This window comes from Neophocaena asiaeorientalis, unplaced genomic scaffold (genome assembly GCF_003031525.2).
Source record: "Neophocaena asiaeorientalis asiaeorientalis breed wild unplaced genomic scaffold, Neophocaena_asiaeorientalis_V1.1 scaffold166, whole genome shotgun sequence".
NCBI lineage: Eukaryota > Metazoa > Chordata > Mammalia > Artiodactyla > Phocoenidae > Neophocaena > Neophocaena asiaeorientalis.
Window position 1 is genome coordinate 4,103,774 of NW_020174933.1, and position 23,267 is coordinate 4,127,040.

The 23,267-nt window shown below is 40.8% G+C and overlaps 2 protein-coding genes across 7 annotated transcripts in view; both read left to right on the forward strand.

Moving 5' to 3' along the window:
* Window positions 1-2,658, forward strand: part of ARID4B (AT-rich interaction domain 4B) — a 126,735-nt gene extending 124,077 nt beyond the window's left edge. For all 4 annotated transcript variants that reach the window (XM_024761474.1, XM_024761476.1, XM_024761477.1 and 1 more), the window contains one exon: window positions 893-2,658. In XM_024761474.1, the coding sequence (XP_024617242.1) occupies window positions 893-1,020 (128 nt within the window). In that variant the 3' untranslated portion in view covers window positions 1,021-2,658. The remainder of the gene's footprint in view (window positions 1-892) is intronic.
* A 3,136-nt stretch (window positions 2,659-5,794) lies between these two features.
* Window positions 5,795-18,989, forward strand: RBM34 (RNA binding motif protein 34). Of its 3 annotated transcripts, XM_024761489.1 has the most exons (11): window positions 5,795-5,904; window positions 6,015-6,189; window positions 6,409-6,545; window positions 9,439-9,667; window positions 10,943-11,002; window positions 14,167-14,210; window positions 15,284-15,367; window positions 15,518-15,581; window positions 16,854-16,893; window positions 17,121-17,239; window positions 18,652-18,989. In XM_024761489.1, the coding sequence occupies exons 1-11, from the start codon at window positions 5,852-5,854 to the stop codon at window positions 18,922-18,924; spliced, it is 1,278 nt and encodes a 425-aa protein (XP_024617257.1). In that variant the 5' UTR covers window positions 5,795-5,851; the 3' UTR covers window positions 18,925-18,989. The 3 variants fall into 3 exon arrangements, with proteins under 3 accessions (XP_024617257.1, XP_024617258.1, XP_024617259.1); XM_024761490.1 differs by lacking the exon at window positions 17,121-17,239 and having other exon boundaries at window positions 5,802-5,904; window positions 15,336-15,367; XM_024761491.1 differs by lacking the exon at window positions 17,121-17,239 and having other exon boundaries at window positions 5,802-5,904; window positions 18,652-18,819.
* Window positions 18,990-23,267: the final 4,278 nt, after the last annotated feature.

The window sequence follows — 23,267 nt, forward strand, 5'->3', positions numbered from 1 at the left end:
TTATGAAATTTGCCGTAGGCAAGATGTAAAGAAATGGGCGTAGCTGTGTTCCAATAAAATTTTATTAACAAAAACAGGCAGGCCAGATTTGGCCCTGGGGCAATAATTTGCCAGTCCCTGTTGTGGAGTTTTAAAGATTGTGAAGCAGCTGGTAACAGTGGGGAGGGGAATTTGGAGGGTTAGGAGGGTCCTGGATGAGAGGGAGATTAGCTTTTCCACTTTAATATCCCAGCACTGAATGATTTCGTTTACTTTGTGCATGTATTCATTAAAAAATAAGTTTTCAAACACTGATTTATAGCAATGAGAGAATTTCTGTGAGGAAAATAATGTGTCATTTGCTTTGTAAAACCAAGTGGAGGAAAATGCAGTAGTTATGATGTGATGTGTGGTAGTAGTTATTTTCCCCAACTTTAAGAAGCAATTCGCTTTCCCTTCTCATCACCATTTAATTTTATAAGGAACTCCAGAAGCAGAAACATACAGGAATTGGGAGGGGGGAAAAGATGTGGGGATGGATTACAAATTTTTCCTGTTGAATTGGAAGATCTTTTTGACATTTGTTTCATTATTACGGAAGCCTATCTTTTGTTTTATTTCCATGTCTCTGTAGACTGAGAGCACTGTTCATTTTCCTCTTTGATCCACGCAAGAGCGTTCCCTGGTCTGTCCTTTGTCATTGCTTCTCCTGTGGCTTGGCAGTGCCTCGTTACTTGAGATGCACTAGGTTTTCATTTCTTTACATAATGGTCTTGTACGAATTGACTGCTCTCGCAGTAAGCTAAATGATTTTGGAGAACACAGCAGAATTTTAGTTTAGAGGACAAGTGCTTTACTTCCTTCTACTGTTGTACATGCGTGTCATTAAGCTGTTGGTTCCCCTTCGCCTTAGGTGCTGCTACATCCTCGTCATCGTCTTCACCTTCGTCCAGCTCCATAACGGCTGCTGTTATGTTAACATTAGCTGAACCGTCAATGTCCAGCACGTCGCAGAATGGAATGTCAGTTGAGTGCAGGTGACAGCAGGACCTGCTAAAGCACTTTGCACTTAATGGCTGTCGAGAGCCACGTCTTTTTTATACTGCACAGTGGCACAAAAAATAAAAGATCAGACAAGCACTATTTTATATTTAAAAATTGTTTCTTGACAAGCTGACTTGGCACTTAAGTGCACTTTTTTTATGAAGAAAAAGTACAATGAACTGCTTTTCCTCAAGCAATAATTGTTTCCAACTTGTCTGGGAATTGTGTGTCTGGTAACTTGAAGGCCTTCCACTGTGGCAAATGGAGGCTTTTCACTGCCTGTAGAGACAATACAGTAAGCGTAGTCATTGGGCGGCCACAACGTGTTAAGATAACTTACTGTATATGTATTCCCTTGTATTTTGTTAAAGCTGGAACATTTGATATTTTTCCATTTATTTATGAAAAAATATGAACCTATTTTCATTTGGACAAGCTAATTGTTTTTTAAAGCAAGTCACCTTAGGGTGGCTTTAATTGTATAACTCAAGCACATGTAATAAATTCAGAACCTGCAGTTAACAGGATATTAGACATCGATCCTGATAACCAAATATTAAAGATTCTCTTTAAAAAAGACTGAACATGTTTACAGGTTTGAATTAGGCTAAAAGGTCTTGCAGTGGCTTTTCACGCCCCTTCAAATTGGAATGGAACTACTGTACTTTGCCATTTTTCTATAAATCAGTATTTTTTTTTAATTTTGATATAATACATTGTGTGAAAAAAGAAAATGGCTAATAAACTGTATTAAATCTTAAACAATGTGTAAAGATTGTACTTAGCCAGTTCAAAGTGTATATTTATTCATAATGAATTATAACAGTTATATTTTTGTGTTTTCTTGTAAATGTTTCTTTTTCCTTAAATACAGATAATTCATTTGTATTGCTTATTTTATTATGAGCTACAACAAGAGGACTTCAGGAACAAGTAAACTTTATCGGTATGGTTCAAGGCTGTTGCTATGAACTGTCTCAAAAGGATGGCTGTTATTTTAAGTATAAATAGCTAATCGGGGTGGTAGGCCTATAAAAATTAAATGCCTTGTATAAAATCCAAAATGAACGCAAAATTGTTTTCACCTGTATTGACTTTATGTTGTATGGTTCCAATCTCTGTTCTGTTTGGCACTTGTATTTAATTCTACACCTTTGTAAGACATTTGTATATTGCGGATGTGTTCATTCAAGCTATTTAATACCTGGCACTGTTAATACACAGTACTTTACTGTACAGACTGTTTTACTGTTTTAATTGTAGTTCTGTGTACTTTTTTTGGACGGGGCTGGCATGTTTTATTTGTTTTCTGGCAATACGACGTGAGAATTTCGAAGCGTTTTGTTGTAGATGCTAACGTGTCAGAATCCTTTACATTCAACTTTTCTAAGAAAAGCATTTTCAGTCTTGCAGTGTGTGCTTACAGTAACTAATTTTGTTGAAAATGGTTTCAAGTTATTCAGATTTGTACAGGACTGTAAAGATTTGTTGACAGCAAAACATTGAAGAAAAGCTTATAGAATAAAAGCTATAAAGTATATATTAGGATCTGCAAACAATGAAGAATTATGTAATATATTGTACAAATGTAAGCAAAGGCTCTGAAATAAAATGCCATAGTTTGTGAATCCTTGATTTTGTTTCTAAAAGATTAAGTAATTTTAGTTCATTTCTGTCTCTGATGCCTGACCGAAACATGTATCTCCAGCATGTATTATCAGAAAGGGTAAAATTGACATCCAAAAAAGGGAATATTCTGCCTATAGGAATTAAAAGTCCATTAACCAGATTTATGTACAGGATTTGTTAAGCGTTCTTATATCTTTGCATACTAGCTTGAGTCTGAAGATGAATACTTCTGACTTGGAGGTTTGTCTAAAGAAGAAAACCAAGATTTTTTTCTTTAATGCTTGAAACCATTACTAGCGGCTTTTTTTTTTCCTTTTATTTCTTTTCTCTTTTTTAATTTTTATTTTTGGTCTCTTAATGTAATTGGACCTTTGTGGCTCTCTTACACTTTCAGTGCACTCTACCCCATTGCACTTTGGAATCATCTGGTTATTGTTAAAACACTCATCAATACTCCAGCCCCCACCCTCAGTCATATTTAATTGGTCTGGGATGGTACCTGGATGCTGGTCTTTTTTTAAAGGTGGCCAGTGATTATAATACTCATCTGGGTTGAGAACCACTGCATCACTCCAAACCTTTAAAATCAATAATTAGGTTTTCTGCCCCATTTAATGAACTTCCCACCAAGAGAAAATTTTTTATTTAAAACAAAAAGGAAACTTTTTTAAGGCCTAAAAAGCCCAAATGTGTATGTTTGATGCACCTTTGTGACGACCCTTTATCTTCACAGAAATCAGTTTAACGTTTAAAGGATGAGTTTTAAAATCTATAGAACAGTGCTTCTCAAAATGAGGTCCTAGAATACTGCTCCCTGGAAATGCTCTGGGAATTTATTACCAAACATATTTTGGAAATGCTATATATAGCACATCCCCTTCTTAGAGTTTCAGTGTTCGCATGTTAAAAACTTTAAGAAGTTTTTTTAAGGAAGTTTTTTCATTTAACTTACTGATTTTAGAGTTACCTGATCATGAAACCCTTTTTTTCAAGGAACTCGCAATATCACCTACTTGTTGGGTTACAGAAACGGTGCTCTAAAGGAGAGTGATTCCAAACTTTGTTGGAGTTGAGGTTTATACCCTTGGGCTTTTCTGCCTATTTCTCCCTTCCTCCCAGCTTCTCCGGAGAGTTTTGAGAATTTCATGGCATTACTAGAATTTGACTTAAGTCTTTCCCTGGTCCCCTAAACAACATTTTATCAAACTAGTTTACAATCTCTGATAAAATTAAGATGGTACATTTTTTTACAGTGTTCTCAACCTTTTTTTTATTCCTACTGAAATAACCTGAGGGTGAGGTCTTGTTAATTTTAATAACCTGGGAAGGCTGGGGATGGTGGACCAGATTCCAGAAACCCCTAACATTTTTTACAAAATGTATTTGTATTTTTTTTAATGAAAAGAGCCCCGATAAGTTTAAGAAACTCTTCAAAGGGGTTAGTGATCTCTAAATGGTTGGAAAGCAGTTCTTAAGAACAGTGGGAATCATTTTTTAACTATCTCCAACCACAGTCTCTTTCATACTTATCACCTTTTCCTCTAGAAGTGTGTGCTGCCTTTCATTCTTCGTGAGTCCATTTCTTCACCTTTCGTCTAATTTTAACCTGCTATTTACGGATTTTTGTCTAACGTCATATGATGGGTTTTGTATGTATAAGATGTAAATCCCCCGGAGGTATAGTTTCATAGTTTAGCTGTGGAAGTAATAGATATATAAGAGATCATAAAATTAAGCACTAAATTGTATGGGCATTAGAGTTTAAAGAGGGCAGTGTATGAGCACGCAAGGAATGTGATGACTGATGTGATGGTGACATAGAGGAGATGGCAAACCTTAGCATTTAACTGAGATTCATCTGGAAATGGAATGTGTAGGTAGTCTAGAGTGGAGAAAGGCCAGATTCAATGACATTGCGGTGTTCCAGAGAGGAAGTGATTCTTGGAATATGCTAGGGAGAGTGAGGAAGGAATCTGATTGGAAGACATGCTGATAGAAAAATGAGTAGAATGTCTTCATTGGATGGTATAGGATAGATGGAGATGCTAGAGTTGCAAATATGGACAGTTGAGTTTTTCTCATCTTTGTGTGATACCACATGCCAAAATAAGGGACTCAAATCAAAACCAGTGCCAAGCAGTTGAATATTGTTTTTCCATCACATTATCTGATGTGGACTGTAAAAAAGATCACATATATTCCCAGTGACTTCTATTAAGCAGCTCTCCAAAATTAGCAAATCTGTTGCCATAGATTCAAAGTCAAGTTTGATTTTACCACCAAAACTACTGATTCAGTGATTTATCTAATGATAATCTAATATTTTTTATTGCTTAAATGTCAATTTACCACATATTTACTAGGTACGGTGAATGGGGATACAGAGCACAGGCTGAATAAGACAACCATTTACATTTAGAGAGACTGTTATATCTCTACTGTAAATAGCTGGGAAATTGTCCTAAGTGAGCTGGGCCTTGAAGGATGGGTACAGTTTTGCAGGTGAAAATGAGGGGTAAAGATGGGGGCGATTGTGGGGGAAGGAATAACAAGAATAAGAAGGAATGACAAAAGGTGAAGGAATAAAGAGGTGGTGGAAAAAAGCGGACTTTGGGAAGGTAGGCCAAGAAGACAGCATAGTTTTGAGAGCCGAGAGCCCCTTTTCTTGGTAGAATAGAGCAGAGCAGCTTAGAGCTGTGGTCTCTATTTGTTTTTAACTTTATTTTAAAATAATGTCAAATTTCAGAAAAGTTGCAAGAGCAGTACAAAGGAGTCCCATGTATCCTTCAGCCGATTCACCAGTTGTTAATACCGTGTGACATACATCCCTGTAACTTAATTTCCCGACAAACCTCCCTCCTTCCTCTTCGACAACTCAGGGGTTTTCCTAAGTGTTTTCCCTTTGCTTGGACTGACACCCCAGTACCAGCCTGGCTGATTCTTATTCGTACTTAAGGCCTCAACTACCCTCGGAAAACTTCCCTCCCAAGACTAGGTCTCAGACAGAGATACAAACTGGTTCGGAAGCCTGGACCCGGCTCCTTCGCCCGCCGTCTCCGCCCCCTTGCCCGCCGTCTCCGCCCCCAGGGCGTCCGCAGAGACTCTCGGGGCGGAAGGGGCGTGGCTCCGAGAATAGAGTGGCCGGGACCCGGAAGTGCGGGCTCACGTGCTCCCGCCCTCTCGGAGGCCTCGGATAAGAATGGCCCTGGAAGAGAAGAACAAACGGAAGAAAAAGAGGAGTGCGCGGGAGGGGTGAGTGGCGCGTGGCTCGTCTGCCTGGGCCGGAGTATGCGTTCGGGACCTCGGGGCGCTAGGGGTGGGGCGTGGCGTCGTGTCGCTGAGTCTCTGATGTCTGTGTCTAGAGAGAACCCGGAGGACGGCACTTGTGGGAATCTGGCAGGAGACTATGAGGTTGGACAAGTCGCCAGTAGTTTATTCAACGGCAAGCGGCCCTCTAGAGGCAGCACGGGTCGGCTGGCTTCCCTCTTCGGCTCTTTGGAGCCTCAGCTTCAACCCGTGTATGTGCCTGTTCCTGAAGTAAGTCACTGCGTTATACCCCGAATGGCCCATTAGAACAACTTCAGAAGCAAGCAACCCACCTTGCAGGGCATGCTTTCTAAAGTGGGGCAGATAAGGATCAATTTTAAGTAACCTTTCATTACTGGACATATCAGTGAGAGAGAAAAGATGCTACTTTAGAAAGACTAAATTATTAAGAAGGATGAGGTCTGAAACGTAACTTCAAACTTTTAAAAGGAAACCACCAAAAAAAGGAAACGGGATGAGGAGGAAGAAAGTTCATCCCAAATCCAAAGACCTATTTTGCGAGAACCTGCCAAAAAAATGAAACTGAAGAAGAAACTTTCTGATGCAGACCGAAAGTTGGCAAACAGGTTGGTAAAATTTCTCTCCTAGTTGATGTTAAAGAAATTAGATGGTAAAGAAATTGATATTCTTATACCAGCAATGTTCATCTTAATTTCTTTTCTCACTTCATAGTTATAATTTTAAAATTTTTATTATGGAAAGTCCCATACATTTTCAAAAGTTGAAAAGGATAAGGAACCCCAAGTACCCAGCATCAGCAGTTATTAATACTTGGCAAATCTTGTTTCATCTTTACCCTATTCATTTCCCCCTCATTATTTGGAAGCAAACCTAAGACTTAGGTTTCATCTATAAATATTTCAGCACGTATGGAAAAGATGAGTTTGCTTTTCTTAAACTTATTCAGTCAGAGATCAAATTTCCCCCATTAGTTTAATTTTTTTTAAAAAACAGTTTATTTGAATTGAGATCCATATAGCAGTACCATTATAGGTTCCTCATTAACTTTCCTCAGCCTGTCAGGCCACTCTCTTCATGCCCTTTATCTCTCTGTTCTCTCTTGGCAGGTGATCTTGTTACCTAATCTGATAATTTTTTTTTGGGGGGGTGCTGCCCCAGGGAGCTTGCGGGATCTTAGTTCCCTGACCAGGGATTGAACCTGGGCCCCCAGCAGTGAAAGCCTGAAATCCTAACCACTGGACCTCCAGGGAATTCCTCTGAGAGTTATTTTTTTTAATTGCTAACAGTTGTGAGCTACTCCTTCTGGTTCTCCTACTGCTTGTAACTATGCACATCTTTAATTTCTTCCCCTTTCAGAGAAGGGTGTCTTCCTCCTCGTCCAAGATTAATTCAGTCACCTGTGCTGTTTATATATAGCACATACCTCTTCTGCCTCCTTAGGGTTTATGTCATTATATATATATATATATATATCTGTATCTTTGATCTGTCCTCTCAAGATTCTCATCTTAAAAAAAGAAATCCAGCAAAACCCCATCTGCAGTCATGTGTCCCTGTTTGCTTCATCTCCTCAAACCTTCCCTTCATTGCCAAGCTTTTAGAAAAAGATGTTTATACTTGCGCTCTCTTCCTTTTCTTGATCTGTTTTCTTTTCCATGAACTTGCACTCTGGTTGGTTGTTGTGTTCGTTTTTATGTGATATGACCGTACTTCTGAAACAGTGCTCAGGGAAGCCATCCTGACCTAGGTAGGTGCCATATTTAGTAGGCAGTACAGCCTTTGTCTGAGTCCTTGCTTTTACATGTCACGTGGTTGCTTTCCTTCTCGAAGCTGTTGGAGTCTTTGATAGCAGTCTCTTCTCTTCCTCCTCTTGTCTTTCTGCTCCTTCTCAGTGGTATTGTGGGCACTTTCCTTCTGACTGTTCCTTAAATGTTGATTTCCCTCGGGATTCTGTTCTTGGTCATCTTCTCATGACTTTTTTCACACCCTTCATTCTGGGCAGTCTCCCGGTCCTCGTGGCTCCACAATTCTCATCGCTCTTTCTTGATCTATAAACCTGTATACCTGTTTGTCTACTGGCATCTCTAGCTCTATATTCATATACACCTCAAATTCAGGATGCTTCAAACTGAGCATATTATCCTCATCAAACCTGTTCCTCTGCATGAGTGGTACCATCAGCCTTCCTGTTGCCCGAGCCTGTGACTTGGGAGTCAACTTAGACTCTTTCTTTTCCCTGCATATCTAATCAGTTGCCAAGTCCTAATGATGCTGTCTTTTAATTATCTCTTTTAATCTGCTTCCCCTTTCCACCTTCTCCCTTGCTCTGGTGGGTCTGTTGTCTTCTGAGATGCCTGCAGTTGTAACTGTCTCCTTACTGGTCTCCCTTATCCAGACTTGTCCCTTTCATAATTGTCTTCTGCTCTGCTGCCCAAATGATCTCTTTTAGGCACTTTCAGAGTCTTCAGGGGCTCCCCATCCTCTGTGGGATAAAAATCTAAGCACTTTTGCATAACAGGCATGGTCCTCCTTGACATACTGTCTCATTTCCTTTCACTCCTACTAGGTATTTTATATACCATAGTGAACAAAAAAGTAGACATTGACCCTCTCCTTACTGGAGCTTGTGGTCTAGTGGAGGGATGAAACGGTCAACATTTACTGAGGACTGACCATGTGCTATATACACTGCCTTTCCTCCTCTGAGAGCCTTTCTTGTTTCTTTTATGTTTCTACACCATGTATTATACACGTTAACCATTTTATGGTGAACCTTGCCTATCGCTCCAGAGACTGGACTACTGAAAGGCCTCTAATAGTCTCTTTTATCTTTGTATCCCCAGAGGCTAGAACTGAGTAGTAAATATTTATTGAATGAATGAATGAATGAGTTTTATGACTCCTACTACCCATTCTCTCCCCTCACTCCTAAGTTCCTGTTCCATTTCTCTTTTTGGACCATTTCCATTTTCTCTTTACCCAAGTGCACTGGTACTTCACAATATTGGCGGAATTTGCTTTTGACAAGCAGTCCTTGAAATACTGCAGTAGGAAATCTGATTTCTCCTCTTCGCCAGATTGCTTTTACAAAGCTAAGTACTTTGCCGGCATATTAACCTTCATAGACCCCCTGGGAGTGCTGCAGTAACCCTGGAATTCTAGAGCAGAGAATGGAATTAGGCATTGGTAGAGTGTCAACTAAATCCCCAAAGCTTTACGTGAGCCAGCTTCTGTTTACATGAACTTTTGTTGCTCTGTTTATTACCTGGCAGTTTTAACCTATCTTCAGAAATTGACCTTAACTTTTTCTAACTCTTGAGTTTCCTAAAGATACCCGTCACTTTTTGATAATGCTGCTTAAATGTAGATGTATTTGTGAATGGTAAGTTGATATATAGGAGGGCCAGAAGTAGATGGGAAATTTTTCTAATCAATGTGCTTTGTCAAATAGGAGACCTGACTTCCATGACTTTTTTTTTTTTTTTTTGACTTAAAAAGAGAAAATGCTTTAGCAAGTGCTGATTTAGAAGAAGAAATTCACCAGAAACAAGGAAAGAAAAGGAAAAATTCTCAATCTGGTGTTAAAATTGCTGATAAAGAAGTACTTGATGATGTAGATCACACAGCTGTAAATCAAAGAAAGAAAATTCAAACCAACCAAGAAGAGAGATTAAAGAATGAGAGAACTGTGTTTGTTGGGAATTTGCCTGTCACCTGTAATAAGAAGGTGAGTGTGTAGTCTGTATATTGTTAACATGCAGAGAAATTAATAATTCGTGATTTTGTTTACTGTCACTTTACTAGATAAATCATTAATATATAACTTCATTATAAATGACTACATATATCATTCTATAGCTTGATTCCAGTATCCACCTGCTCCTTTCCATTCCCGAAGTCACTGTCCTAATTCCGGCTTTTGCAAGTCTTGTCTGAAATATTGCAGTGGTCTCCTATCTGTTGTTTTCCTCCAGCTCTGTCTTCTTTTATATGCCACTAGAACGGAAGCGCCATACGTGCAGGGATGTTTATCTCTTTTCTTCACTGCTCTATCCCTTAGCACTTGAAACAGTGCCTGGTGTGTAGTAGAGGCTTGTTGAATATTTGTCATGTAAATGAATGCATACATCCTAAGTTTCTTCCGTTATGTGGGGTTCACTAAACCAAGACGTGCCCTTTACTTTCTGTGTGTTTATGTGATAGTCACCCTGGTGGCAATCCCTTCGGTTAAAATCCTGCTTATCTTTTGAAGAACAATTTCAATCCCACTTTCTTAAAAACAAAACAGTACTAGAAAGTTACTTCCTGGTTTTTCCCTTTCCCCCTTGCCCTTTTGTCCCCTAGCATTTGATGTGTGATTATTTTGTAGTACGTAACCCGTTTGACTTTCTAGGGTAGTTTTGGTTACTTATCTTCCTCAAGGGAGGGGAGTGTTTGTGGTGCTTTACACATTTAATAAGTTATCTTTGGATTAAAATTGCTTACAGAAATTATTGTGCAAGCTGTAAAACATATACCTTCTTCACATCCTGAGCCAGTCATAAGAATAATGTATAAAATTCATCCTAAGACTTTTCTTCAATCTGATGGTCTTAATTCCAGACAGCTGGGGAATTTCCCATGGTGACATAAAGGATCCTTAAAATCCATTTCTGGTTTAAATAAGCCAGTGTGAAAAGATGAGAGAATTTATGGAATATATAATCTTAGTTTACCTGTAGTAAAGATTATAAAAGATTGAAAGAGAAAATGTTGTGTACCTTATAGATACTAACATGAACTTGAATTGTGTTTTCTTTTTATATAAGTTTCAGTAAAAGTTTTTTGTCTTCTAACTGAATAGTTACCTACTTTTCCTGAACTATTCTGAAAACATGGCAGGAAAAGATTATCAGACCGTTTTACCTAATTCCTTTTTGTGGTATTTATTTGATGTTCTGAAAGTGGACTGAAATATATATATATGTGTGTGTGTATATATATATGTTTTTTTTTATTTTAGAAGCTGAAGTCATTTTTTAAAGAGTACGGACAGATAGAATCTGTACGATTTCGTTCTCTGGTATGTGTTCCGCCCCCTTAAAATTGCATAATCTTAAAATGTTTTGCATTTAAATCCGACTTATTCATATGTCGGTTTTAGTGACTTGGAGGAGCCCTTGACTTTAACCTTTAGAACCGACAGGCTCAAATCTAGCCCCAAAGAAGAATCGCACTAGTATCGATTGCTGACTCTTGGACTTTGTTAGCTAATTTAATGAGTTCAAATATAAAATGCTGTCCTTACTAAGTGTACTTTGGAGGGTGGATGGGTGACATTTGTTTGTGTGTTAATTGAGTAGGTGGAAACGTTCACACCTGTTGAGTAGCATTTCTGGAATCATGGGTGTTCATATGAGGGGTTTGCATGACGCTGCTGAGCAGTACTTATGGTCTGACATAGAAAGATAAAGTATGTTTTAATCAATTTAATGTTAAAACTTTATGGAAATAAATGGTATCTGATTTCACCAGCTGAGCACTCTGTAGACCAGTTATAGCCATGTTCCTTGGAACATGAATAAGCATCACTCATATGTTTTTTAATGTAATTAATATGTATTAGTATAGTGTAGGAGATGTTTGTTCCTTGTTTCCAACTGCGTTTTCTCAACGTGATTGTCTAAAATGGGGTTTCTCAGCCTTGATACTATTGACATTTGCTGCTGGTTAGCTCTTAGTTGTTGGAGGCTGCCCTGTGCGATGCAGGACCCCTGGCCTCCACCTGCTAGGTGCTCGTAGCATCCTCCCCACCCCAGTTGTAACAGCCAAATATATTCCCAGACATTGCCAGATGTCCCCAGCGGGCAAAACCACCCACTTCTCTGAAAGGAGACATTTCCCAAGGTTTTGGTGCAGTCTCCATAATTCCTGGCATGGTGTTTGTTCCTCACGCTTATCACGTGTGTATTTTGTCTGCCCTTCTGAGTCCTGTTTCCTCATATCAGATCCTTGCCTGACACATCCACTTGGGTGTCCTGTCCGTTTTCAGCGCGTCTGTGCTTTACCTCCGTCAGTCCCCCACCCCAGCCTATGCCACCTGCTGTTTTTCAGCTGTGGTTTCTTCCCAAGAGGAGTTCTTTCTTCCTTTTTCCATTGTTCCACCTTAGTGTTCACAGCTCTCGCCAGAAGAGTTGCAGAGGCCTTTTACGGGTCCTGCTTTCAGTCTGCCTCAGATGCATGCATCGCACCACCGTCAGCTTAATCTTCCTAAACTACTTCCTCCTGGACCTCCTGCCCAGAATTCCTCCCCTCCACCTCCCCTCCCGTGAATATTATACACACCACCACCCCTGCCTTGGCCTGGAGTTTCCTTTGGGGGGCCTGCCCTGATTCTTCCTTGTCCCTGGATTATTGGTAAGTCAGGTGACCCTGCTGTGCGCCCTGCAGCACCCTGTGCTTCACTATAGTCCTTATGACACCGTTCTGTCATTGTTAAGAGCTCCTGTCCCACCAGACTGTGAGCTGACTACAAACACCCTGTTTGTGTGGCTCCTCCTTGGGTCACTAGCACCTGCACCTGGTGCACATCAAATATGTATGGCGTTCCCTAAAAGCTTTTCATTTTTCTCGCTGTCAGTGTCCTTGGTTCTTTACCTGACAGCCTGCACAGGGTGGCCCTGGGGCCCTGCGTTCTTCTACATGGGACTGTCCTGCAACCCGGGAGCTGCCCTCGTTGCCAATCATGTGCTTGGGCTTTCCCACCCTTGTCCTTTTGCTCAGTTCATTTTTTTCTTTTTTTAATTGATGTCACATTGGTATATAACATTATGTTAGTTTCAGGTGTTCAGCATAACAGTTCAGTCTTTGTTTACCATGCAGTTGACTCCCTTCACCCATTTCACCCACCTTCAACCCCTTTCTCCTCTGGTAACCGCCAGTCTGTTCTCCGTATCTCTGAGTTTTGTTTTGTTTGTTTTCGGCTGCGCCGCTTGCGGGATCTTAGTTCCCCGACCAGAGATTGAACCCAGGCCCTCGGCGGTGAGAGCTCAGAGTCCTAACCACTGGACCGCCAGGGAATTCCCTGTTGTGTTTTTTTGATTGCACATATAAGTGACATCATACAGCATCTGTCGTTGACTTAGTTCACTTAGCATAATACCCTCAGCATCTATCCATGTTGTCTCAAATGGCAAGATTTCCTTCTTTTTTATGGCTGAGTAGTATTTCACTGTATATATATTCTTTTTGTACTTTATTGCCTTATATTTATTCATTCGTATCTTTAATAACAGAACACAGGTCCTTGAGAGCTCCTAGAAGGCATCCAATAGATGTGTTTTGATGACCAGCATTCCCATGTCAGTTATTCACGTGGGCATTTCTCATGTGTCATACTGTTTTCCTGTCTACATTTTGAGAGTTTGACCATATGTTAGTTTGAGCAGAACAGACTGAGAAGAAATAGTTCAAGTTTCTTAGTTTTACTATATAAACTATTGAATGACTAAAAGAAAAAACTCTTCCAGAGATTTATAGTAACTGCCCTAAATGGGGTTGGCATTTATAGACACCCCTGGACTTGTGAACTTGCAGTCTGTATCCCTTTACCTTTGTGTTCTCTGTACCTGGTGGTATTTGGCACACATTGCTGACAGTCACAGTTGCTGACTTGAATTTCCACCTCTCTGTAAAGTTTTCCCTACCTGCCCCCTTCACTCTTAGGTATGACCCTTATATGACTGACAGTAACGTGACTCTGAATATAAAGGAGATTCCCTTATTTGTCCAGTTACAGATACTGAAGTAGTATCTTCTTATATTATTTATCAAATGATATATTTAAAATCATATAGCATACACAGTATTAATTTAGAAGTGTCCCTTTTTTCCATGCTGATTTTATAAAACGATTTTCCTTAACACTCTTCACATGTGTCTTCAACATCATTGCCCCCTCACGACCAGAGATCCCTTCAAGGCATTTGTAACTTGCGCCTGGTTTGAGAGTCACTGCCTGTGAAATCTGAATGTGGCACTATCATTGGTAATGTTTGTCCTCAGCCACCAGGTCCTGTTCATACAACACTAGGACAGTTGTTTCTGATTCATTATTTCCTTAGAATGTTTTTAATCACATCATATCAGACTTAGATATTTAGAATTCAATTAATTAAAATATAATTATTTTGAAATAATATTTTAAACAATGATTTTTCTTTAATACTTTTTTTTTTCTCTTAAAAGATTCCAGCAGAGGGAATTTTGTCCAAAAAGTTGGCAGCAATAAAGTAAGTTTATAATTAGAGAAAGGGAGTAGTCATAAATTCTCTTCCATTTTGGTTAAAATAGAGATTATTTCTTAACCTCATAGATGTTTGTATTTGGATAAAACATCATGTTTTATTGTTTTCTTATGTCTGTAATAACATATAAATTTGTCAGATGTTCGTCTTCAAGCCTCAACATAAATTGTAGAGTCAAGGATAAGAATTGCAAAATAACTTAAAATGTGTCATGAGAAATGAGAAATTTCAAGGACGTTTAATCAGGCATAGTGTTTGAAGAGAATAAGAAAGTTTTGCACCTAAAAATTCTATTGTAAATCATAAGTATCATATTTCATCAATTCTAAGGCGACATTTCCCATACCTTAACATTTTTAAAATCAAAATGCATCTTAAATCAGAGGGGCCTCATGGTTGCTATTGGCTGGCCAGGTTTTTCCAGGGAAATTCTATAGGTCACACTATAAGATGGAGAGATAAATGGGGAATCCTACAGTTTAAACGGGAGTCAGGAGACTTTTCAAGTTGAAAACTGGACAAGACCAAAGTATGTCTAGGAGTAGACACTTGGGTGATAAAACCACATAGACACGCAGGGAAGTGGTTCCTATAATAATTCCCTAAGCTGTACATGTCTGTGTAGTTTTTATTTTACAGTAAAAAGGAAAAAGCACGTTGTCTTTCCCATCTGTGTGTGCCTTAGATACAGAGCTGCAGCTAAGGTGATGCTGGGTTAGCCAAAAAGTTCATTCGAGTTTTCCCGTAAGGTATCACTCGAACAAACTGTGGCCAGCCCAGTAGTTGTAGTGTGGTGGGTTGCCCGGGGGCGCTTGCTGGTCTCTCACAGTGATGACTAGTAAGGAGGCCTGGGTCACGTGTATCAGCCCATATCTGTGTAAGTTGTGTGTTATTTTTTTGAGTTATTACTAAATATTTATTAAAAGAGATGAAACTCCCCCCAGAAATTCTTGTCATATGTGTTGAGAGTGGAAAACAAGCTATATTTATTTCAGTGACTTTGAGATTAACAAATTTTACATTGTCTTTGTTTTCTTTGTTTTTTTTTTTTGGTGTAGACGTAAAATTCATCCTGATCAGAAAAATATTAACGCTTATGTTGTGTTTAAGGACAAGAGTGCTGCTACAAAAGCACTGGAAAGGTAATTTCATCTCTTTGAGGTTTGGACAGAATTATTGTAATTTAAGTGTGTATGAGTCCACGCTTTATTCTTTGGTTTCACTTCAGAGCAAATATCCCAGTAACTCAGCACTTGTTTTTAACAACAATTTTCCCTTCGTATTTATACCAGAAATGGGGCCCAAATTGCAGATGGATTTCGTGTTAGAGTGGATCTTGCATCTGAGACCTCATCTGTGAGTAGTTCTTCTGAGCTTGTGCTGGGAGAGCAGTGGGGGTCAGCAGGGAGCATGCGGGAAGCACAGAGGAGACGGCCTTTGCCCTCTGTGGTCTCAGCTAATGCCCTGTAAGTCAGCATCAGCTTCAAGAAAGTGGTTCCCACCCGTACGTTAGATCCAGTAGTCCTAAAGAGAGAGGCCAGAAGTTACGTTAGAGAACATCGGGGCCAGCACCTTATCTTATAGACTGAGGTCTAAAGTTAAATCAGTCATTAAACAGTTTTTGAGTCCGTCCTCTGTGTCAGGCATTCAGTGCTGAGATACACACTCAGTTCTCTAGGAGTTCACAGGATAAAAGTAAAGATGAGCATACGATTTTATGATAAATACTGTCATAAATGCCCAGGATGCTTTGTCAGCTCAGGAATGGAGCACTTGATTTGGGGGGTTGCCAGCAAGAAGGGACAAAGGAGGGTTTCCAGGAGAACAGGTGTTCTATCAGTCTTGCAAGATGAGTCTGTTACCCAGGCAAAAAAATTTTGAACAGTATGAATGGTGGGGACCAAAACCTAATTTGCTGAGGGAATGGCACAGCCTGATGCAGTTAGTAGTGGCTGGCGTGTGAGGAGGGGCGGGATAAGAGTAGCTGTTGGAGAAATAGGTGGAGGCCAATCATGAAGACCCTGGCCTGCCATGGGGAGGAGTCTGGGTTTTGTCCAAAGCTGTTCCTCAAGGTCTCTTGAAACGGATGAAGCGTGAGTTGCAAGAACTCACTGCAGAAACAGAGTGCGTTACGGTCGGCGTCAGGGTGACTAGTTGAGAAATGACAGAGGCCTGGCTGACAGCCCTGGCTTTGATTGTGGACCTGGCACGGGGTCCGCAAACTGGCTTGAGGGCCCAATCTGTTTGCGGCCCGTTTCTGTTAATAAAGTTTTACTGTCACCCAACCAGGCAGGTAGGTACAGCAGAGACCACGTGGCCCACAAAGCCTAAAATATTTGCTTTCTGGCCCTTTCCAGAAAAAGTTTGCCCACCCCCAATAGAGCAGGCCTTCCTTGAGCACTGCCGTGGGTCAGTGCCAGCTGTGAACAGAAGCACTCCCCACTCTGGGGCTCGCTCACACTCCAGTGGGGAAGGCGGAAGAAAGGGAATCAAACAGAGGCCTGGAGGGCGGGGAAATCAGGAGATGGAGCCCCGTCAGGTGTGTGGGGTGAGGACAAGGGTGGACTTCAGAGTGACTTCTGTTTTCTGTTCCATGAGTGATTTTTATTAACCCTCTTTGTGTTTCAGAGGGACAAGAGATCTGTATTTGTGGGGAATCTCCCATACAGTAAGTTTGTTTAAACAAATAAAGTACCTGTTTATCACTGAAGTAATGCAAATAACATCTGAGTTGGTAACATAACGTTTCGCTTTAAGACTACCTTTAAGAAGCGCGGGGTGTAACTTGACTGGTTACCTTGAGGCTGTGCTCACCCTTGGTGTATTATGAAACATCTTCAGCTTCCTGAGGCGATTCCAAGCCCTCACTTCCACTGGGGTTGAATCTGTTTTTAGAAGCTGAAGAATCTGCGGTTGAGAAACACTTTCTGGACTGTGGGAACACTGTGGCTGTAAGGATCGTGCGGGATCAAGTTACAGGAGCCAGCAGAGGCTTTGGCTACGTGCTCTTTGAGGTAGGGAGGCTGATGTATCCTCACTGTCCTTGAAGTGTGCCTGGAGAGGCTGTCACTGCTGCCCCATCCTTCAGACGTAACTCTCACTGTCATCCTCAAAATTCCACCTTAAGAAAACTACATTCATAACCCGCCACAGTATAATAGACTCCTGTTCGTATAATTGCATCCAACCAGGAGATGTTCTAGTTATTTCTCCACATTAATGTTGTTAAATAATGTTTTAGATACTGGATACTAAAGGTATTAAATCTCTGAATCTCTACCTTCTGTAAAATGGAGAGAAGAACCGATCGTTCACTCAGGTAGAAGAGAACGTTAGTCTCTGTACAAAATTGGTTATATTTAGTTCACTAAATATTAGCCAGTGTCTCATGCCTAAAATTATTAGAATACACATGTGGCCTTCCCTTCACAACAGCCCATCCATGTACTTCCTTTCAGTTTTTATCTGCGCCACCTTTTTTATGGTCAAACTTAATATTTGTGAACATAAGATTCTGCAAGCTGCTTTATGTTGTTTTCTGTCGTGTAAGTGTGTTCCACTGAGCGTGTATACTGTCTTTTCCCTAGTGTGTGCCAAATGTTGCATGTTTGCAGTGTTCTCTCTTTTTCTCTGTAATAATGAGATCAGAGTGGTTACGTTTTTTCCTTCAAATGTTTGCCTCCATTTCTGGATTACTTCTTTAGGAAAGCTCCCCAATGGGTTACCACTAACCACGTCAAGACATCTGACCATCTTTAAGGCTCTTAGTACGTATGACCAGGCGGCTTTGAAGAAACGTGGTCACAGCCTGCCATCATGACTGTGATGTAGTTATCTCACTGTTTCTCTGCTCTGTCTTCTGACTGTTGATAAGTTTGTAAAGTCCTTTAACAGACATGTCATGAATATTCAGGGTGGTTAGCATTTAGTGGCTCTCTATTAGAATAAAAGAATAATAGAATTTTGGACCTAAAGGGAACCCTACAAGGCATCTAGTCTGACTGATCCATCTCAAGTACTGTAATAGAGAGTTCTCTGCTCTCAAATCAACTAATACAGCAGGGCTTTTTCAGGAAGAGCCTTGTGAAGAGGAGGCTTATTGGTTTAAAAGACACTATAGGACTGACCTCGTTAATTGAATTTACATTGAGAAAAATGAAGCCTCTTGGATTGTGACTTATCTGATTATTTGACGGGGCAGCTTGAGTGCTTCCTGGGGAGAAACTCATGAGAGGGAGCATGATTAAAACTACAAGAACAGCTGCTTGTAGTTCAGTACTTTGGATTGGACTTCTTGGCTGTGGAAATGAGAGGGGTTTCTATATGCAAGCTTGAAAGTTGTTCTAATCCAGAAAAGTCACCATTTTACTTGTTTCTTTGCACATGAGTTTCTGGTGAAAATTTAATATTTTGGTTTTTATTGCAGAATACAGATGCTGTTCATCTTGCTCTGAAATTAAATAACTCTGAACTGATGGGAAGAAAACTCAGAGTCATGCGTTCTGTCCATAAAGAAAAATTAAAACAAAATTCAAATCCTAGTTTGAAGAATGTCAGTAAACCTAAGCAGGGACCTAATTTTTCTTCAAAAAATGCACAACATTCTAAAACTTTGTTTATCGGAGAAAAAGCTGTTCTCATGAAGAAGAGAAAGAAAGGACAGAAGAAAAGTGCTAAGAAACAGAAAAAACAGAAGTAGCTATCCGAAGCCTTTTCTTTGTTTTCCCCACTGACTACTGGTAATAAAATTGTGGTAAATCCATGTATTGAATTTCAGGATTTTTTTACATATTGTGAAACATGGACACTTTTTCAGTTACTCACATTTCAATAGTACCTTTGACTCATGTGTTTCAAGGTGTAGGCAGATCAGTCACCATGTTAATACTGCTGATGGTATGAGATGATTTTAGATGTAGGGTGAACATTTAGAATTTTAGTGGTTATGTATTATTTTACCATATGTTGGAAATAATTAACACTTCAGAGAGTTATTTTAAGAATTACTTGGGATGAGACTAAATTTAAAAGTGAGTAAACTTAAAGAAAGTGAAGTAACTTTAATACTGATTGTATCTAGACAAAGTCAATAATTAAAGTGGGAATACTGATTGATCTAAGGTCAAATCATAATCCCTAAGAAGTAAAGTTTTGAGGTTTGGTATATAATAGCCACTCATTTTTCTTCCTTCCTCTTGCACTTAGGATAAGTGGAGTTCTGGGTTTTAATTTTATTTCATCAACCTAATAACTAACCAACAGGGATTCTGTATCAACTGTTGCTCTGATTTTTTATTCTTAATTGGTGATTAGACTGGTTATTAAAGTTCTTGGTAAATTGGCTATAAAGCAGATTTTTACTTTTACTTCTATTTTTAATTTGAAAAATATTCTCCCAGGAAAACTTGTGATTCTTCTTTTTTTAATATAAATTTATTTATTTTTATTTATTTATTTTGGCTGCATTGGGTCTTCAAACTTGTGATTCTTAACATCACTCAGTAGAATGAAACAATATTTTTTTAAAAATCGTGTTTAGGGCTTCCCTGGTGGTGCAATGAAAAAGTATGGTAATGAAGTCACAAGGTGCAAAGTTCAACGAAGAGAAGGAATACCCCTGCATTTCCTTGGGACTTAACCTCGTGGTATATAGCCGGTGCCCCCTCCCACAAACCTTGCTGAGCTGGGCCTGTATCCAGGAGGGAGGAGTGGCGGTAAACCAGGGGCCTGATCTGAGCTAGGCGGATCTGTTAAACATGCATCTTATTACTTAAGTAAGAGAACTGGGGGACACTGAGTTATTGGTGATTATTTTGAAAATCCTGTCTTTTGGGCGTAGCACAGGGAAAACCTAATGGATCTTTAATATGTAGCTCTGTGGAAAGCAGAAAGAGCTCCATTTTCCTGTATCCAAGGACTGGATATTTTATGCTTAGTATCTTCTACGGTGCTTAGAATCTTGTTTTTCATAAGTAGGGTTCAGTAAATACTTGTCACTTGATAGCTCTTGAACGTTTTTTCATATATTTCCAGTTAAATTTATATAAAGATGCTTTATCTGTAGACTACATAGACTATCTCTATAGACTATAATTTCGTGTATTTTCTTTATAGTGTATATTTTATTTGTATGCTTTTTAGTGTATATAAATAGATATAATTTTAGTGTCCTTAACATAGAGTGTTGGTCTTTAGGTTTTCATGTAAAGAGCCCTGGAGTGGGGTGTAAGGACATCTGATTCTTGACCCATCTCTCTGGCTGTGCATGCATGACCTTGAACAAGCCTCTCAACCTCTTTATCTAAATATCCTGATTGGTGAAATAAGGGGCTTGGACTAGATCAGTGGTTTCCCTCTTTTTTGACTGTGATCTGCAATAGCTTTAATTTTACACTGTGATCAGTACAAACATTGGTATATTTAACTGACACAGAAGTTCACAAGACAGTACCGGTCCTTACTACACATGTTGCCATCTGATATTTTTTATCCTTTTTTTTTTTTTTTTTTTTGCGGTACACGGGCCTCTCACTGCTGTGGCCTCTCCCGTTGCGGAGCACAGGCTCCGGACGCGCAGGCTCAGCGGCCATGGCTCACAGGCCCACCCGCTCCGCGGCATGTGGGAGCCTCCCGGACCGGGGCACGAACCTGTGTCCCCTGCATCGGCAGGCGGACTCTCAACCACTGCACCACCAGGGAAGCCCCTATCCTATTTTATTTAAAACACTGGTGATGCTCCACTAAGGTCATTCCACAACTGATTAATGATTCCACTCACAAGCAACATGCCTCAGGGATTTCCAGGCTGTTTCTGTTTCAGGATTCTATGCTTATAGGTATTTTACAAATGTAAAAAGAAAGAAGTATTAAAAACTGTAGTGTGGTTGAGAGATTCAAAGGCACGGGTGTTGCACTAACTGTGCTTTGTAGAAATGTGTTGCCTGGTTTATTGGACTCATAGCAGTGACCTCACATTTACATGGCATTTACTCTGTACAACTCTGTACAACACAAATTCTGTATTGTACTTCTGTACAATACAGAAGAACAGCATGTTCTTTGTTCAGAGTCATAATCTAATGGACACAGTCTCAGATTTCCAAGAGGCCTCATGTCATCTGTGTGGCCTTGTGAGTCTTCTGTCCCAACACCCCTGAGGCTCAGGACCTACCTGTATCAGTTGAGGTGCACTTTTTGGGATAGGAAGAATCTGTATGTGTGCAGGATATAAGGAAAAGCTTTTTTTTCCTGTTGTGTGCAATCCTCTGATCTCAGTCATTTGCTTTGCTTTGGTGCATATGCCCCTTCACACCCCACTGCGGTCCTGTCAATGCACATGTACCTTTGATCTAATTTCCAGTCTTTTATAGGGTCTCAGGTCCAGGCAGAAGGGCTTTCCTAGGCTTTTGGACTAGGTTAGGAGCTCCAGCTAAATGTTTCCATAGGTACCCTTGCAATAACTAATGACATCAACTACCACAGAGTTGAGCCAAACTAAATAGGTTAAGTGGACAGTCCCCTACAAGACTGCCCTCATGCACCAGTCACAGGTGTGGGGGAGGGGTGGTGTCTCCAGGCCACTCTTCTGACCAGCCAGCTACTAATCTGGAGGTTCCTACTACCCTCTCAGGTTCAATAACTCACTGCAAGGACTCAGAACTCAAGAACATAAGTATGATTACAGTTTTATTGTAGCAAAAGGATATAAATCAAAACCAGCCAGGGAGCTTCCCAGGTGGCGCAGTGGTTAAGAATCCGCCTGCCAATGCAGGGGACATGGTTCGAGCCCTGGTCCGGGAAGATCCCACATGCTGCGGAGCAACGAAGCCCGTGTGCCACAACTACTGAGCCCGCCGTGCCACAACTACTGAGCCTGCACTGGAGCCCCCGAGCCACAACTACTGAAGCCCGCACGCCTAGAGCCCGTGCTCCCCAACAAGAGGAGCCACCGCAGTGAGAAGCCCGCTCACCGCAACTAGAGAAAGCCTGCGCACAGCAACGAAGACCCAACACAGCCAAAAATAGAAACAACCCAGCCAGGGACTTCCTTGGCGGTCCAGGGGTTAGGACTCAGTGCGTTCACTGCCAAGGGCCTAGGTTCCCTCCCTGGTCAGAGAACTGAGATCTTCCAAGTCCCGTGGGGCAAAAAACAAAAAACAACCAGCCAGAGGGAAAGACGAGGGGCACAGGGACAGGTCTGGGAGAGTCCCAAATTCAGAGCTTCTGTTCCCTCCCTGTGGAGACCGATACTTACCCCTCCTAGCACACGGCACACTGACGTGTAACTACACAGAGTAGTGCCAACCGGCCAGACCCCATCAGGAACCATCTCCTTAGCTTAAACTGTCAGGATCCACTATGAATAAAATACATGCCTATCACTCCAAGGTTTTAAAGAGGATCCCGCCTCTGCCTCTTTAAATTTAAACTACATACATAATGTTTTCAGTGGCTATGACAACTTGACAACTCAACGTTTTCTATTTTTTTTCCTTCAATCTCTTACCCGTTACACTTGTCCAGGAATCGCTCCATTTAATTTTCTTCCACTTTTGAGGCTATACTGTAACATCATTTGAAATCGTATGGTTTCACTCTTCTGACCTCGTATGATTATGGTCCTTGGGGCACAACGGATTGTGACTGAACTTGAAAAGCAAATTCCATTAAATTCAAACAAGAGTCACGGGTTACCTGCATTCTATAAAAAGATGAAGCATTTGTAGTCAGCGACCTTCCTTCTTTGACACAAGTAGGGAGGTCGGCTACACACGCTTTGGAGTGTGCGCACGACCGCCACGTGCCGCCCTGGTTACATCACGCTCAGCGGCTTTTACGGGAGTGCGCGGCCTCCAGCAAAATCCCGACTCCTACGCGAACAGCGGCTGCAGCGTCTGCGGCGTCGGCGGCGTCGGCGGCGCCCAAGCCCCTGCGCAGGCGCAGAAGCAGCGTTGGAGCCTCCGCTCAGGCACTGCCACGGACATCCCAGAGGACCTCGGCCACAGGGGCCGGAAGTGACGCATCTCCGCCTTTCCGCGTCCC